At 36.3% G+C, this 16,084-nt stretch overlaps 1 protein-coding gene across 1 annotated transcript; it reads right to left on the bottom strand.

Moving 5' to 3' along the window:
- Window positions 1-7,910: 7,910 nt before the first annotated feature.
- Window positions 7,911-11,325, bottom strand: LOC104114400 (putative calcium-transporting ATPase 13, plasma membrane-type). Its single transcript, XM_009624845.2, has one exon. The coding sequence runs from the start codon at window positions 11,194-11,196 to the stop codon at window positions 8,092-8,094; it is 3,105 nt and encodes a 1,034-aa protein (XP_009623140.2). The 5' UTR covers window positions 11,197-11,325; the 3' UTR covers window positions 7,911-8,091.
- Between the last annotated feature and the right edge of the window lie 4,759 nt (window positions 11,326-16,084).

The following is a 16,084-nucleotide window of genomic DNA, read 5'->3' as shown; positions in this document are numbered from 1 at the left end:
ATTTTTCTAATTAGTTCTTTGTTAAATTCTATATTTCTATTTTTTTTTTGTGTTTAAAAACTCAGACAGCTCTTTTTCCTGAACTTCATCATACAAGCTCAAATTTTATGTGAGAGATTCAAGAATCATTTAGTTGACGTACTAAAGTGAATAATTTTTTCTAGGATAGTTATTCATTAATTCCTCTTTTATGTGGAACTAAGTTGAGAGTGTCTCTACCGTTACACTAAAAAAACGTTGGGAAATTGGAATCCCTCTGCTTGACCCTCCGATGGATGGAATTGCACTTTTATTTTATTGCATCTTCATTTAGAGTTTGAGACGCTGCTATCTAACATGGTTGGTGAAATGAGAATTAACTTTAATATTCTCATCTTATCCTTGACAAGATGATTTAAACTACACAATGTTAGAATGAGTCACGTATGTTAATAAGCCATTAAGGGGTAAATCTTTATATACATACATGGTAATTAAAAGATGTAGCAACTTTTTCTTCCTTAATTATAGAGTAGGAATATTATGTATTAATATAAGAATATTTGTTACCTTAGAATATGATTGTTTCTTCCCGTACAAGAAATAATTATACTTTATTCTTTTCCTAATTAGGATCATTGTATCTCTCTATAAATTAGCTCAGGGAGAAAGGAATAATAATGACACTTTAGTTCCCATTTGAGTTGATATCAGAGCAAGGTCTGTGGTCGATGTGGACCCTAAAAAAAGGGGGCGTAATGCCCCCAGACCAATTGAAGGGTGGGTGGAAATACTCCGGTTCATGATTATGCACGCTCCAGACTGGACATTGGAACATCGGATAAAGAATGTCCGGACCTGAGCATGAGAGGTGATGATAAATGGAATGAATTCCACATCGGTCCGGGATGAGATCACTGGTCTCCTTATAAGGATTGGGCAATCCTCCTCCCGTCGAGTTAGTTTTAGGGGTATGAGTTAGGCCCATATTTAATTAACACACAAATATCTATAACTTGTTTTAGATTATAATATATTTTTTAAATATATTCTTCTGTAAATTCGTGCTCAATCAAACAATACCATAAACAATAAAATAGAGGGAGTAACATGATTTATTCATGCGTAGCACGCCTTCTCATTCGCTTTGAATTAGGGGTAGGCGTTCGGGAAATTCATATTGAATATAAAATTGCGGTTTGGATTTTTGATTTTCGGATTGAAGAAATTACAATCCAAATCCAATCCAAATAATTTCGGATTGGATCAGATTATTTAAGTTCGGTTTCGGATTAATCAGATTGGATTTTTCGGATTTTCGGTTTTGACTTTTAAGCCTATAAGTTGAGCTTATAGAAAACACTCGACATAAAAATAATCATTTAAATGAAGTAAAAATATGATAATCAAAAGATACTTTAGTTTTTGATATCTTCTCGACTCTATATAATACATCTTCAAGAAAAAAGGTCTTGAATATGCAATAGATCACACTGATTCAAATCATACTATTATAAATTAAAAAATTAACTAGGAAAGGTGACCTCAAAATTCAATCTATAGTCAACTTCGGCCTTGACTCTTCAATGTTTACAAACACACGTATGATGTGGTTGTGTGGGTGAGACGTGAGAGAAAAGAAAACCCTATATTATATTTGATTTAGTAGAGAATCTCATATTGGACTTAGTAATTTGTATTGAATATACGGGCTCATATTTAATGGGCATGATACTATTGAAGATTTAGACTTATTAGTATTAAGTACGTATATGGGTAATGCCGTAATAGGCTAATGTCTAACTGATAAGGCTAAATATAAGGTACAAAAATTTCGGATTTCGAATATCCGAAATTTCGAAGTCCCAAATTCAAAATTCAATCCAAAATCCAAAATTTTTAAAAATAAAATCTGAACTCCAATCCATAATCCAAAAATTCAAACCAAAAATTCAAAAAATTCGAATTTGGGTTTGTCCAAATTATGCCCACCCCTACTTTTAACATGAGCGTTAGCGAACACGGAGAGAGGGTATAGGCAAATTCAATTATTTTTATGTTGTTCGCCATCTTCTGTCTTACCCTATCTGTCCTGAATGTGTGAAACAAATAAGTGGAGAAATCGGCTGTTAAATTTGATACCATCCTTGGATAAACATTATCGACATTAAAAGATCAACTATATTACAATAAATAATCTTAATAGCCAAGTTAAATATATATTTCACCATAGGTCCATAGCATTACCGTCATTTCTTTCCCACCAAGGTAGTAGTTCAGTCCGATCAGATTACTTCAAATATATACGTGTTCTTTAAATAGAATATTACTATATATCCATCGTAAGTTTGTCATATTAAAAAATTATAATTTTTTTTAATTATTTTAAAAATTAGAAAAATTTGACTGCTGAAAAATTTATAAATTTTTTTAATTTACTCTCTAAAAAAATTAAATACTATTATATTAAAACCCTTCAGAATACGCAAAGAAAAACTCAAGCATATTCGATATTTACACTAAACTAATGATAACATGAGAAGTGATTTTTATGTGTAATTTTATCATTTAACTATGTTTAATTAATTTATATTTGCACATCAATTTATTACTTAACTATATCAAAATTATTTGATTTGATACAAATATTTGTATAGGGTAAAATATACTATGTTAAGTGGTTGCATAAGAGAGTGACACGTGGAGCCGAAGGTAGATAGTTAAAACCGAAGACAATTGTTCCATTTGTCACCAGAAAGAATGACGCTCATAAAGACGCAATAAATACCTTCCATCCGGTTGCATTTAATGGAGAATATTTTACAGTATTTAGTACACTGCCCGTTACAAAGAATTTGTAAAATGCTCATCGTTATACATTCTTCAATGACCCTCATAATTGACATTAAAGAAGGGCATGGTCCTAGGACTTTATTCCCTAGATGCAACTATAAATAGTGAGCTTTGTTATCATTGTAAATGAAACGAATTTTCTTGCAAACTTACACTATAATCTATTCAAAGCTTTGTACAATTTTATCTTCTTACTTTTCTATTTCATTATTGTTGTGCCCGAGAAACTTGCTCCCGGATTTATTGTTTCTGCCATTTCATCTTCATCTTCATTTTGTTTACCCTTAAAATTAGATAACAATTAAACTTATAATGTGGTTCTCAAGATACGTGATTTCACTTAATACCAATTGATAAATATGAAGATTAATAACAGAAATGAACTATAAAGTAAAGCAAACCAATGTTAGAATGGAACTCAACCCTCGAGTTTGGATACCTTCGAACTGGTTGATGCAAGAACAATTAAAATACAATAAGCTGATGAACAATAGTATATACGAGAAAGAGAATTATATTGCTTTGATATCTATGAACAATATGTCTTATAAATGATTAGAACCCCCTCCCTCCCCCCCTCCCCCTCCTTATATAGTAGATGAATTCCGCTTATGGTATAATTCTAATTACAGAAGAAAATCTCATGATTAGCTAATTAACCATTTCTGAGGTTTACGCCATGATTCTCGACCAGTCACGGATATCTCGTCTTTCTGTTATTGTGCTATCTTCGATCTTGCTCGATATCTGTCTCATTTGGGTTCGATCGCTACTAGCCTCGATCTCGACAGGTATCTCGATTCTGAACTCGGTACCTTATCCTCGAGATTTAGTCTGTTCCGTTATGAGGACGTCCTTCAATGCAACCTCCCGGTCTCGGTCAAATAGTAAAATCGGGTGGGCCCGGTTTTACCCGTATATAGATAGTCCCCTTATTTTTTGGAGTGTAATGACAAGAAACGAATTGAGCCTTCGATTTTCTACCTCGACCTGTCATGACGTCATCCACGTGACGTAAGCGATGGGAGTGACCGAAACGTCCCGTCAGTACAGTTCCCCAAGTCATTAATGAGTGTCAGTTAGTGGTCGGCCACTAGTGCCTCTGAACCGTCGCCGTGAATCTAATAAATAGACCTCTTTCTCATTGATTCAAACTTTACTTTCACTTCCTTTTAATCTCCAAAGCTTTTACATCTCTTAAGTGTAATGACCCAACCGGTCATTTTAACTTTTAGAAACCCGTTCCCTAAAATAAAACTTCCCGAACATACTTTTATTAATTTATGACTCACGGGGATGGTTGGTTCGGGATTTGGAATTGTTTGGGCTGAAGTCGGAACACTTGGTTCCTTAAGTTGGCTTTAAATGGCCAAGTTTGACTTCGGTCAACATTTTGAGAAATCGGGGTTTGGATAAGCCGGGAGCGTTTTGAAGACCAATAGTAAAAATTAACTATTTGAAGGTTTAAAATTCTTTAAATTAGTTTTGGAGTAGGTTTTTGAGTAATTGAAATCCATTTGGAATTCCGAGTTTGGGAATAGTTTCGTATAATAATTTAAGACTTGCACGCAAAATTTTGTGTCATTCCGAGTAGTTTAAGTATATTTCGGCGCATTGGAAGTAAATTGAAGAACTTGAAATTCTTAAGTTTGAATCAATTTGGTTTAGGGTATGATTCTTAGATTTGATATTGTTTTACGCGTTCTGAGAGTTCGAGCAAGTCCGTTTTATGATTTTCAACTTGTTTATATGTTCGGGCGGGGTCCCGGAAGCCCCGTGTGTCAATCAGACAAGGCTCGGACCAAGTTGGAAGTTGGGAGCCAAAACTGAAGCTCCCAGCTACTGTCAGAATCGCACCTGCGCTTGGCCAGTCGCAGGTGCGACAGAAGCGCACAGGAGCGACACTCGCAAATGCGAACGCGCAAGTGCAAGGCTAGATGCGCAGATGAGAGGATTGGTCAGGCGAGTGGAACTCGCACCTGCGAGGATTTTCCATAGGTGCGGAGCCGCAGGTGCGTTCCAACCTCTGCAGGTGCGAAAGGTCTGTTTGGCAGAAAGCTTAAAAGAACGGGAATCCACCATTTTTGCCCGTTTTCTCTCCACATTTGGGCGATTTCAGAGCTTTTGAGAGGGGGGTTTCAACTAGTAATTTGGAGGTAAGTTAATTCTATTCAGAGCTTTTGAGAGGGGGGTTTCAACTAGTAATTTGGAGGTAAGTTAATTCTACACCCGTTGAATTAAATACATAGATTATGGGTAGATTACAACTAGTAAATCTTAAAAATCAAAGGTTTGGGTGAAAAAACCTAGACTTTTATAAAAATGAGATTTTAACCACGAAAAAGATTATGGAATTGGATAGAAATTATATATTTAAGTTCTTGAGATTATGGGTAACGTTTTCATCCGAAAATTTTCAGAATCCGAGCATGTGGGCCCAGGGGTGAATTTTAGGAATTTTACCATTTTGGATAGGGTAATTTATTTAATAGATGAATTTCAAATTATTGAACATATATTAATCATTTTGTATAATATTTGGATAGCTTTGGATATTTCGGCGTCGAATCGAGAATTTTACGTGACACGATAATTGGAATGTGGACTTTGCGACAAGGTAAGTCTCTTGTCTAATCTTGTGAAAGGGAAATTATCTCATAGGTGATTAAATTAAATAATTTTTGATAATTTTGGGGGCTATGTACGCACGAGGTGACGAGAGTCCGTGCATAGCTACTATAAATGCTAAAATCCGGGTAGTTCAGGACTCAAAGCATGAATTACTTGTGTACATTGTATTCTTTGTTTAATTAATATTAATTGATATATATGAATATATGTGAATTGTTAGATAAAAATATTAAAGGATGGAAATCTCATATGCTTGATTTTCTGTTTAAATTAATTAATTGTTAAGAGAAATTATTCTTCCTCCCGAATTTATCTTATAATAAATATACTTTCCTTCCGGAGGTACATAAGAAAATTTCCTCCTTTCTTGTGGAGCGGGTCGAACGCCTCGGCAGGATAGATGCATCTATGGATCGTGCCGCACGTCCCTTGACAGTGTACACGACACTCTGAATCGGGTCGTACGTCCTCGCAGAAATTGTGATTAATAATAATAATTACACGATACTTTAATAGTTTATTTCAACTTGCGAAACTAATTGATAAATTGGAGAGTCCTTGGAATTTAATGAATTATTATTCCTGCTTGTTAAGGAATTAATTATTATTCTTGTAAATCAGATTAATTGATAAATTAAAAATTATTTGAATTGAAGGAATTTAATTAATATATTGAGAATTGTTGCATTTGAAGGAATTTGATTATTTCTGCGGGTTAAATAAATTATTGTAAATTCTATGAATCAAGCTGATTTAGATATTCTAGTTGTGTTTTAATTATTATTATTGGCCCATAGTGAGTGTCAAAGTCGTCCATCTCTGTCACGACCCGAAATTTTCACCTTCGGATCGTGATGACGCCTAACATTTCACTTGCTAGGCAAGCCAACGTTAGAATAATATTATCTATTTTTAAAATAATTTTTAAATTTATTAATAACCAAAGAACAAATGCGGAAGTAAAGTCTAAAATATAGTGAATAAACCATAAAAACGACAGTGTCTAAATACTATCCCAGAATTGGTGTAACAAGTGCACGAGCTTCTAGAATAAATACAAATAAAGGTCTGAATAAAATAAAGTTGTCTGGAAATAAAAACATAGCTAAAGTAAAATAGACGGGGACTTTAGAACTGCATACGCCATACAGTTATACCTCAAGTCTCCTCTGAGTAGTTGAAATCCGAGCAAGTCTATGGCGCGCTGCTGGGACCAACTCTGAAATCTGCACAAGAAGTGCAGAGTGTAGTATCAGTACAACCGATCCCATGTACTGGTAAGTGCTGAGCCTAAACTCGACGAAGTAGTGACGAGACTAAGGCGGGTCACTTACATTACCTATATGCAATATTAATAACAACAATAATAATAGAAATAAATCAGGTAACTCATTTATAATAATTGAAGCCAACTCAGCAGTCATAACCAATTATCATTTCCATCAATTCTATTGCAGCGTGCAACCCACTCTCACAATATATTCTCATTCAATTCTGTTGCAGCATGCAACCCACTCTCACAATATATTTACATTCAGTTCTGTTGCGGCGTGCAACCCGCTCCTCCAATATATTCATTTTAATAAAGTCTGTTACGGCGTGCAACCCGATCCCCCAATATATATATATATATATATATATATATATATATATATATATATATATATATATATATATATGTATGTATATTGACTTTTAAATAAGTCTATTGCGGCGTGCAACCCGATCCTCCAATATGGACTTTTAATAAGCTTGTTGCGACATGCAACCCGATCCTCCAATATATTCATTATAATTAATTCTGTTGCGGTGTGCAACCCGATCCTCCAACATATTCATTTACCAATTCTTATAGAAGAAATTTCCCCAATAAATGCAACAATTAATATAAAATTATAAAACAACAAGCATACAATAATTATGATTTAATTATGAAACAAACAAGGAAAATAGCAAATTATTATGGAAATCAGAGAGAAAATATGCAGTTTAATACTTAATATGCTAAATGTCAAATAACAATTAAGGCACATAATTCAAATAGCATATAACAATTAATGCTGGAATTCAAAAATTAATATTTGACAAAGAATAGGAGAGAAACAATTATTATAATAATTAATTCATGATTTAAAACAATTAATGATTTTTCAAGTAAGCAGGCAAACAATTAATTTGACGACGTATAGTCACTCGTCACCTCGCCTATACGTCATTCACAATTAATTTAAGGGCTCTATTACCTCAAGTCAAGGTTAAACACGACACTTATCTCGCTTTGCAAATTCCAACCTAATGATGCAAGCATTAGTGACCGCTCATAAACAAAGTATTGAACTTTAGACATATTTACAAACTGACTTCTATGTTAAACTATATTTGTACTACCAGAATGTAATGAAAGGTGTATGCATATATAAACTTTTTAAGTCGTCTTGTAAATGTAGTAGAAGAATTCTGTACAACTCTTTATTTAAAAATTAACACATGAAAATACAAGTAGTGAGTAATAAAGGAATGCAATATCAATCAATCATTTAATCAACTACAGTCATACTAACAAATTAAAACTACTGCAAGGAACTATCTTATGAAAAAGAAGAAAAAAAAGTAAACAACAAAATCTACTCACTTAAACATGGCTTTCAAGTAATTCAACCTGAGATAACTGAAAAATGGCTTCTCTGGGACAGATATGCACTTGACTAGCCAACCAATTGGCCAAGATGCAGCTGCCAAACCAATGCAGATACCCCATTGCCCCCAATTCAATCTCTCTGTATCTGCAAACTTCTTCAAAAATTCCACCATCACCACTTGCAGAGCCAAAGTTATTCCAATGATTGCCACAAACAACTTGTTCTTGTGTATTCCCTCGAAAACATTCTTCTTCTCCAGATTTCGCGCATTGAATTCATTGAACACTTGGCAAAGAACAAACGTGTTGAAAATCAAAGTGTCGTTTATCCTCTTGTTGACACCAAAGACGGATTCGCCTTTGAATTGTAAGGTCAATAGAACAACAATCTGATACAAGGCCTGAGCCATTAGATTTCTCCACATAATGTTGGTGATAAGTGGGTCAGTCCTACCGACTGGTAGCTTCTTCATGAGTTCCGCGGTTGGCTTCTCTGTTGCAAGTGCTAGTGCCCCTAATGTGTCCATGATCAAATTTACCCATAGCAACTGCACTGCTGTGAGTGGTACCTCACCAGCTGAAACAGCTGCTACAAAATTGATCACAAGTGCGGCCACATTAACTGTGAGCTGAAATTGGATGAATTTCTGAATGTTGTTATAGACACATCTTCCCCATTTCAGAACAGTGACAACTGAAGCAATATTATCGTCCAAAATGACAATATCTGAACTCTCTTTAGCCACTTCAGTGCCCTGAATCCCCATAGATAGCCCTATATCAGCTTCCTTTAAAGCTGGTGCATCATTCGTGCCATCACCTGTGACCGCGACCACATGACCTTTCTTTCTCAAGCACTGCACCATTAAAAGTTTGTCAAAAGGGGATGATCTTGCCATTACGCGAATCTTTTCCACTCTCTCCATCCGTTCTTCATCTGTTAAGTTGCGAAATTCCTCACCTTCTATGACTGCTCCGTCATCTACTTCAGAATTGGGATGAAGAATCCCACATTCTGTGGCTATGGCTTTTGCAGTGAACACATTGTCACCAGTGATCATCTTGATATTCACACCAGCATTTTGGCAATCTTCCACAGCTTGCTTTACACAAGGTCGATATGGATCTTTTAGGCCGATGAAGCCCAAAAGAATGAAAGAGTTGTCTGGAATACTTCCATGTATTTGTTCATGATCCTCCTGCCCGGTTTTTGGCAATTGCTTGTGTGCAAAGGCGATACATCGAAGGCTGCTAGCAGCCATTCCTTCAATTATCTGATCACATTCTTCCTTATCTGATTTCTCTAGAGTTCTTATGTTCCCTTCTGCATCGTAGTAATGGGAGCACATTCTTGAAATCATTTCAGCAGCACCTTTCCAATGTGCATGAATTGTTCCATCAGTAATGTTCTTGATTATTATCCCACTCTTCTTTTTCTCTGAATTGAAAGCTTCAACGTGAAGAATGTTGAAATTTCTCTTGACTTGATCCATATCCATATTCAGGTCCAGCACAGCCCATGAAAGAATAGCTTTTTCAGTTGGGCTGCCTGAGAATTCAAAGCTTGAACCTGAATCGGAGGACTTGAAAACACTACCAGTAGTGTTTAATCCAACCGCTTGATGGAATAATTCAAGAACTTTGGCTGAAATTGATGACTGATTTTTTGCCTTTACGTGCTCTTTGCCTAAGAAAAATTTTGTGACAGTCATCTTATTTAATGTAAGAGTACCAGTTTTGTCTGTACAAATTGTGGTGGCAGAGCCCATGGTCTCACAAGCAGAGAGCTTCCTCACCATTGCCTGATCTGCCATCATTCTCTTCATCGAATAAGCCAGAGTAAGTGTAACAGCTAAAGGCAAGCCCTCAGGAATTGCCACAACAACAATTGTAACTGCAGCAGCAACAATTCCTACCACAGCATTGATCACATCATCCGATGATGTCTTGCTCCCGTTGAATTCTTTGTTCCCATTTTCATCTCGTGTGTTCCCGGTAAAGTATCGTACCAATAGGACAACAAGAACTAAGAGAGCAACTAGCAATCCAATTTTACCTATCGATGAAGTAAGCTTGTTGAGTCGCTCTTGAAGAGGTGTTTGCTCGTTAGAATCGCTGCTAATTTCGCTCATCATTTCACCCCAGGTCGTGTTCATGCCAACCGATGTTACAAGCATCATGCCATAGCCATCGACAACCTTAGTGCCAGAAATCAAGAATGGATTTTGGCTAAGGTTAATCTCGACGTGATCACTTTCACCTGTCATGCTAGATTCATCTACTTGTAAAGAATGACCTTCTACCAAAATCCCATCAGCAGGAACTTGATCTCCAATCTTCAAGCAAATGACATCTCCTACCACAATTTCGAATATAGATATCTGTTGGCGCCTCCCCTTTCTAACAGCTTCTACTGGAATATTTTTGCTAACTTTGGATAGCTTATCAAATTGTCTGTTTTGTCTGAAATTGCTAATAGACGAAACAGCGATGACAAGAAACACAGCAACGAAAATACTCCCTCCATCATACCATCCTTCTTTTGGTCCATGCTCCTTAATTCCAAATCCAAGAGACAAAGCAGCGCAAAGCAAAAGAATAATGATGGTAGGATCTTTGAAGGATTCCCAGACAAAGATGAAGAAACTTTTAGTAGGTGGCTTAGGATACGTGTTGCTTCCAAAAGCTTCATGTCTACGTGATACGTCTTCTAGATCTCCATTTATACCATTAGTTGTGTCACTTATGAGAGAAGTAGCAACACCGTGTACACCTCCAAGATTAGCTAGCTTGTCAGCACTTTTATCTTTGACAAGCTTAGCTAGACTTGACTGATCAATGCCTGAAAATAAAGGATGTTCTTGAACTACATCAATGGCGATTGTATCGGTTGATACGCGGACTTTTCTTGGACTGTAGGATGGCACAAGGACAGGTGATAGTACCTTTGTGCTGGTCTTATTTTTGAAAGCTCTTGAACAATAGATGGTAGCAAAAGCTAAGTGCCATTTCTTTTTGTTGGAGACATCAACTTCTGCTGGCAATTCAATTGCAATGTTCATGCAGAGGTAATGCAAGTTTTCTTGAAACATCATGGAGTGGCTGTCTTTCCTTAACTACAAATAAGGCAAAGACGGTATTATTGTGTTTATAGGATGATGATCAAGAAAATCACAAAAGAAAGGAACAAATGTTGGAAAGGCTGAACTGTGTTTGGAATTTGATTTGACAAAGTTAGCTCCATTATATAGTACCTGATGCCCCTCGGAATTAGTTGAATGACTGTTTTATTGACTTCTGGGATGTTTCCACATGCCGCCCTGCACAAACATATTAACTTCTTTCCAAGTAATTATGGAATATGAGCCTTTTCTATTTTCTTGCGGGAATTTATACCTACAGTACATTATAAACTTATTTACTATCGTTGCGAGGTTATTACTTAATTACATTAGCATACACAATTTATCATTTATATACAAAATAATAAATTAGACTCCAATTTTATCCATTTTAGGTTTTATTCTTCTTTATTTTTTTTCTTCTCTATATAGATATAATTTCTCTCTCAGATGAACATGCTCGGAGCTTTGAAGAATGGTGAAGAAAAATGATTCAATTGGTTCAAAGCCATAGATTACATACATGAAGCATCAAAATGGGTTACTAAATTTTTTTTAATGAATAAACCAAGACATTGTATACAGGAGTGGCGCTTGGAACTAAATTGAAACTAATTGACTGTATAATCGAAACTAAACTAAATTAGATCGTGTATACATGAGCTTAAACTCCATTGGCAATCATTAGAAAACTTAGAAACTTTGAATTAAAAAATTGAATTTTGTGAAATTATTATTTGTTTGGATTGGGTATTATTGCAAATGATTGGGAATACCATTTGAAGTTTATATCTCAATTTTGAAAGAATTTGGTGAAGATTCGAGGTGATTTTTGTTGGAATTTTAGATTGAAACTCGAAGAAAAAGACATAAACAAATTGTAAATATTTTGATACGGCATACAAAATATATGCAACTAGTAATATAATTGTATATAAATTTTATGTAAATTGTAGTTTTTGACCGGATTCTGTACAAAAAAACCTATTCAAGCTAACTTAATACCTATATGTCTATGGAATTAAGATTAACAAGAACGCATTTACAATTCCTATATTGCAACCGAGCAAGGCAATTAGGTATATGTCTATCCTAATTGCGAATCCGTTCCTCGATGCCCGGGTTTTAAAACTTGCTCTATTTAATTCTATATGCAATCTAGAGTTCCCACTTTCGAGTTCAACTCTAGATTCGTAGATAGTATTTCACTGTTAGCTACTCAACAAAATAATTAAAAACAGAATTAAATAAACAACCCAATATGATAAAATCAACTTCGTCAAATTAAACTTCAAACGTCAACATTCATGTATACCCATGACCCTAGAACAATAGGGTTCTTAGCCACTCATGTTCATACAATCATCAAAAATAATGTTTTCAAACATAAACTCAATGAATACTAGGAAAGGGATGGAAGAATTGATCAAATCCTTGCTTCCGAGTGTTTGGCGCCTCTCCCTTCTCTCTAAATCACGTCCTCCCCTCAAAAATAGGTTTAGGTTGGCTTTTCTATGAGTTGGGGGCGTCTAAGGGTCGAAATAACCGAGTCCTAATCGAAAAAGGACACTTTCCCGTCTTGAGCGTCCAGGGCAGCGTGGGGCCCTGGCCCTGGCGCTCAAACATTTGGCTTCTGTAAATTGCGCCTCAAATCTCCCTTATTGCGATTTTGTCCCAATTTTGCTGCAATTCGTGCCCTTTCGTCCCAAATTGCATCCGAATGATTCCTACACATAGAAATACCAAAATTTAGCACAAATAATCATATTAAACATCTCAAATCGTCGAGACATGAGCAAAATGTGAGGCGATATATATATCAAAATAAGCATATATTAAGCCGATTATCAACACCCCACACTTAGACTTTTATTCGTCCTCGAGCAATGGAACTATATTAGCACCCCCAAAACTTACTTAGCACTATGAAAGAGGACCTCACAATTAACTCAATCAAACACCCTACCTTTTGACTATGATCGATGTCGGCAATTAAGCATGAACATACAAATTTCACATTCTTCCCATTTTGAAATAGCCCAAGTATACTCAATGTTTTTCAACCAACTCAATCAACTCAATCAACCTCTCCACAACCACCTTACCTCAAGAGATGACTCGTTACCACTAAGCATCCTCAACTCACGCACTCACCCGACACAAGAAAGTATACAATATCACCAATCCGTCATGAGATCAAGTGCCCCCACCACAAGCAAAAGAGTGAATATCAAAGTAGTCCACAAATTTAAATATGTCATTGAACATAAATTAAGGACATCACACAATTGAACAACATTTACTCACTCTCACAAAGAATTCATGTGCATCCCGTGGTCGTACCATAAGCTTGCTCGTAGTGTATATCCCTACTAATCTAAGCTAGCTAAATTTAGGATCAATTAGGACTTTAAGGTTGTAATGTAGGCTAAAGGACGGGTATGATACATTTAGGAATAGTAACTAACCCTCCTAAGCACTTTAATACACTACACTCACAATTCAAGCGTAATATCTTCTCAACCTATTTACTTTTCATACACCATAACTAACATAACCCTCTTTTCCATCAAGCACCTCTATGGTTTCACTACCACGAGTGAGAAGGATTAGGAGGTGTGTCTTTCTACATTATTTGAACTTTTTTTTGCTCTTTCTTGCAAAAATATTCCTCTTTTTTTTTTTTTTTACACACTCCATACATTGAAGTTCTTAAGGCAGTGACCTTTATTCACAATTTTAGTGCACCTTAAGGGCCCTTCCATGGTTTCACTCGAAAGCCATTTCCCAATCTCTCACCTTACTTCTTCTAGTGACTAAGTGCCTTAGGAGGTAAAGGTTTAATAATCTCACATTAAGAGCAAAGTAGGAGTACGGCTTGTAATGTGGGTGCCAAGGAAACGGTCTATAGGCTCAAAGGGGCTAGCAATGGGAAAATGTTATTTGTCAGTGACAAGCACGTTTATGGTCAAGCAAGAAACGCCTATGTAATCTCCTAGACTAGCACAACTTAATGATTTCGCATTGATTAACACACATGCAAGTTCTAGACTGCACAAGATAGCACAGAATATCAACAATCCTTACACACACATGGCGCTTGACTCACTCAAGACGGTTCTGTGTGACTCTCCAGTCAAGCAAGCATATCAAGTTGAGGTTTTATTTTTAAGCAACAATGCACTAGTGGCATACAAGTCAATCAACTGAGAAAAAGGCGTCAAAGAGTAGGCTACTTAATCCACTTGGGCATTACAATTCAAATCATATATGCAGGAAGACAGAGCGCATGCTCTAACTTAACTTGCCAACACCAAACATGTCAACAGGTACCTCATATCAATCTCAGTTTTCTCCCTTATCCTACTCCTAAAAAAATAAAACAAAACACCCGGTTTGAGCTACACCCTTGAAAAAGAACCAGCGTCTAAAGAAAAACCAAGGGATACTACCTAACTATCAAAAATAAAACAAAAGAAAATATTTTTGGTATTTTTAATCGGACTTTAATCCCTCAAGAAAATTGTCCAACAGATCCATCGTCGGGAAAAGTCCAAGTTTTTGTTAATTTTTTTTATGTACTCTAACTAATTAGACTATGTTAGTCTTAAACTAAGCTAAAAGGTGATAAAAGAAAACAAAAAAAGAAAAATATAACACTAAAAATTTTATACAATTCACTCTCCACCCCACACTTAAACAATGCATAGTCCCTGATGCTTAATAAATTTGAAACTAAAGTAAGGTGGAAAGAAAGAACTCCCTCTTAGTCGGAGTCTACCTCATCAGGATGCCAACCAGCTGCAGCAATGGGCTCATCATCATCTCCTACAGGTACCAATGCCATTGGTCCCATAACTTCATCATCATCCGCATCCTCATTATCAGATTCCTTGTTAGTGTTTTCATCCTTAGATGGATGAACGGGACTGCCTGGTGCTATGCCCAACATCTCCTTGGAAGAACTGGAGAGATCACTTCGCAATTGTGTGCGCTCCTTATCTGACACCCCAAGCCTACTCATAATAACATTGAGGGATTTGTAAAGATACCTGTTAAAATTTTTGTCCCTCTCATTCCTAGCAGCTTGGGTGAGCTTGGATGTGGACTCTAGCATGGATGTGATGTCTAAAAATGTTGTGGGTGCCTCCACTACCTCATTATAGCCAGGGTACTCTGGTACCCCCCGAGAGAGCATGTATTGTGTCAGGATGTTGCCAAAAAACCCTTTTGATCCTTCCTCCAAAATGGGTGCGGGTCATCTCCCTAAGCATGAGCTCACCCACATTTATGGGGCGCCCGGTCATCAAAAAGTAGATCACGCACACTCGAGCTCGAGTGCACTCACTATTATGTTCAATGGGCATTAATCTAGCTTGCACAAAGTTTTGCCAAACCTTAGCCGTTTTGTTGAAGTCGAACCGGAGCATTTCAAGGTGAAAATTTCCCTTAGTTCGCGTCCATTTTGCATTAGAATCAACGCCACAAAGTGTGTGACGTATTGCTTGGTAGTTTGAAATTTTGACGAACTTTCGAAGCCTTCGTGGGTTAGGACTATCAACTCCCAAAAAATGACACAAGGCTTCCCTATCCATTGGAATTTCCTTGACTCTGACCCACGACTCGTCATTTTTCTCGTTCCAGTTGGTATATAACTCTCTTACCATGAAGAGATTTGTCGGGCCCGGACATTCGAGGAGCTTATCCATCTTCTTTTCAATCAATGTAGCAAGTACATCTGGGAAGTTCCGTTCTAAAGCCTTCACATTTATCCCTATTTCAGACACATATCTCCCATATGGAATAAAAGTATCATGCCATTTAATGGCGTCATCCCGAACAAGTTCCACTCGAGGCTGTG

Source organism: Nicotiana tomentosiformis, chromosome 9 (assembly GCF_000390325.3).
Source record: "Nicotiana tomentosiformis chromosome 9, ASM39032v3, whole genome shotgun sequence".
NCBI classification, from domain to species: Eukaryota; Viridiplantae; Streptophyta; class Magnoliopsida; order Solanales; family Solanaceae; genus Nicotiana; species Nicotiana tomentosiformis.
Note: the sequence above shows the minus strand (reverse complement) of the source record. Positions and strands in the feature narration are given on the sequence as shown.

What these genes read in the sequence shown, in the direction of transcription:
- LOC104114400 (XM_009624845.2), bottom strand. Translation starts at nt 11,196, where the DNA reads ATGATGTTTCAAGAAAACTTGCATTACCTCTGCATGAACATTGCAATT.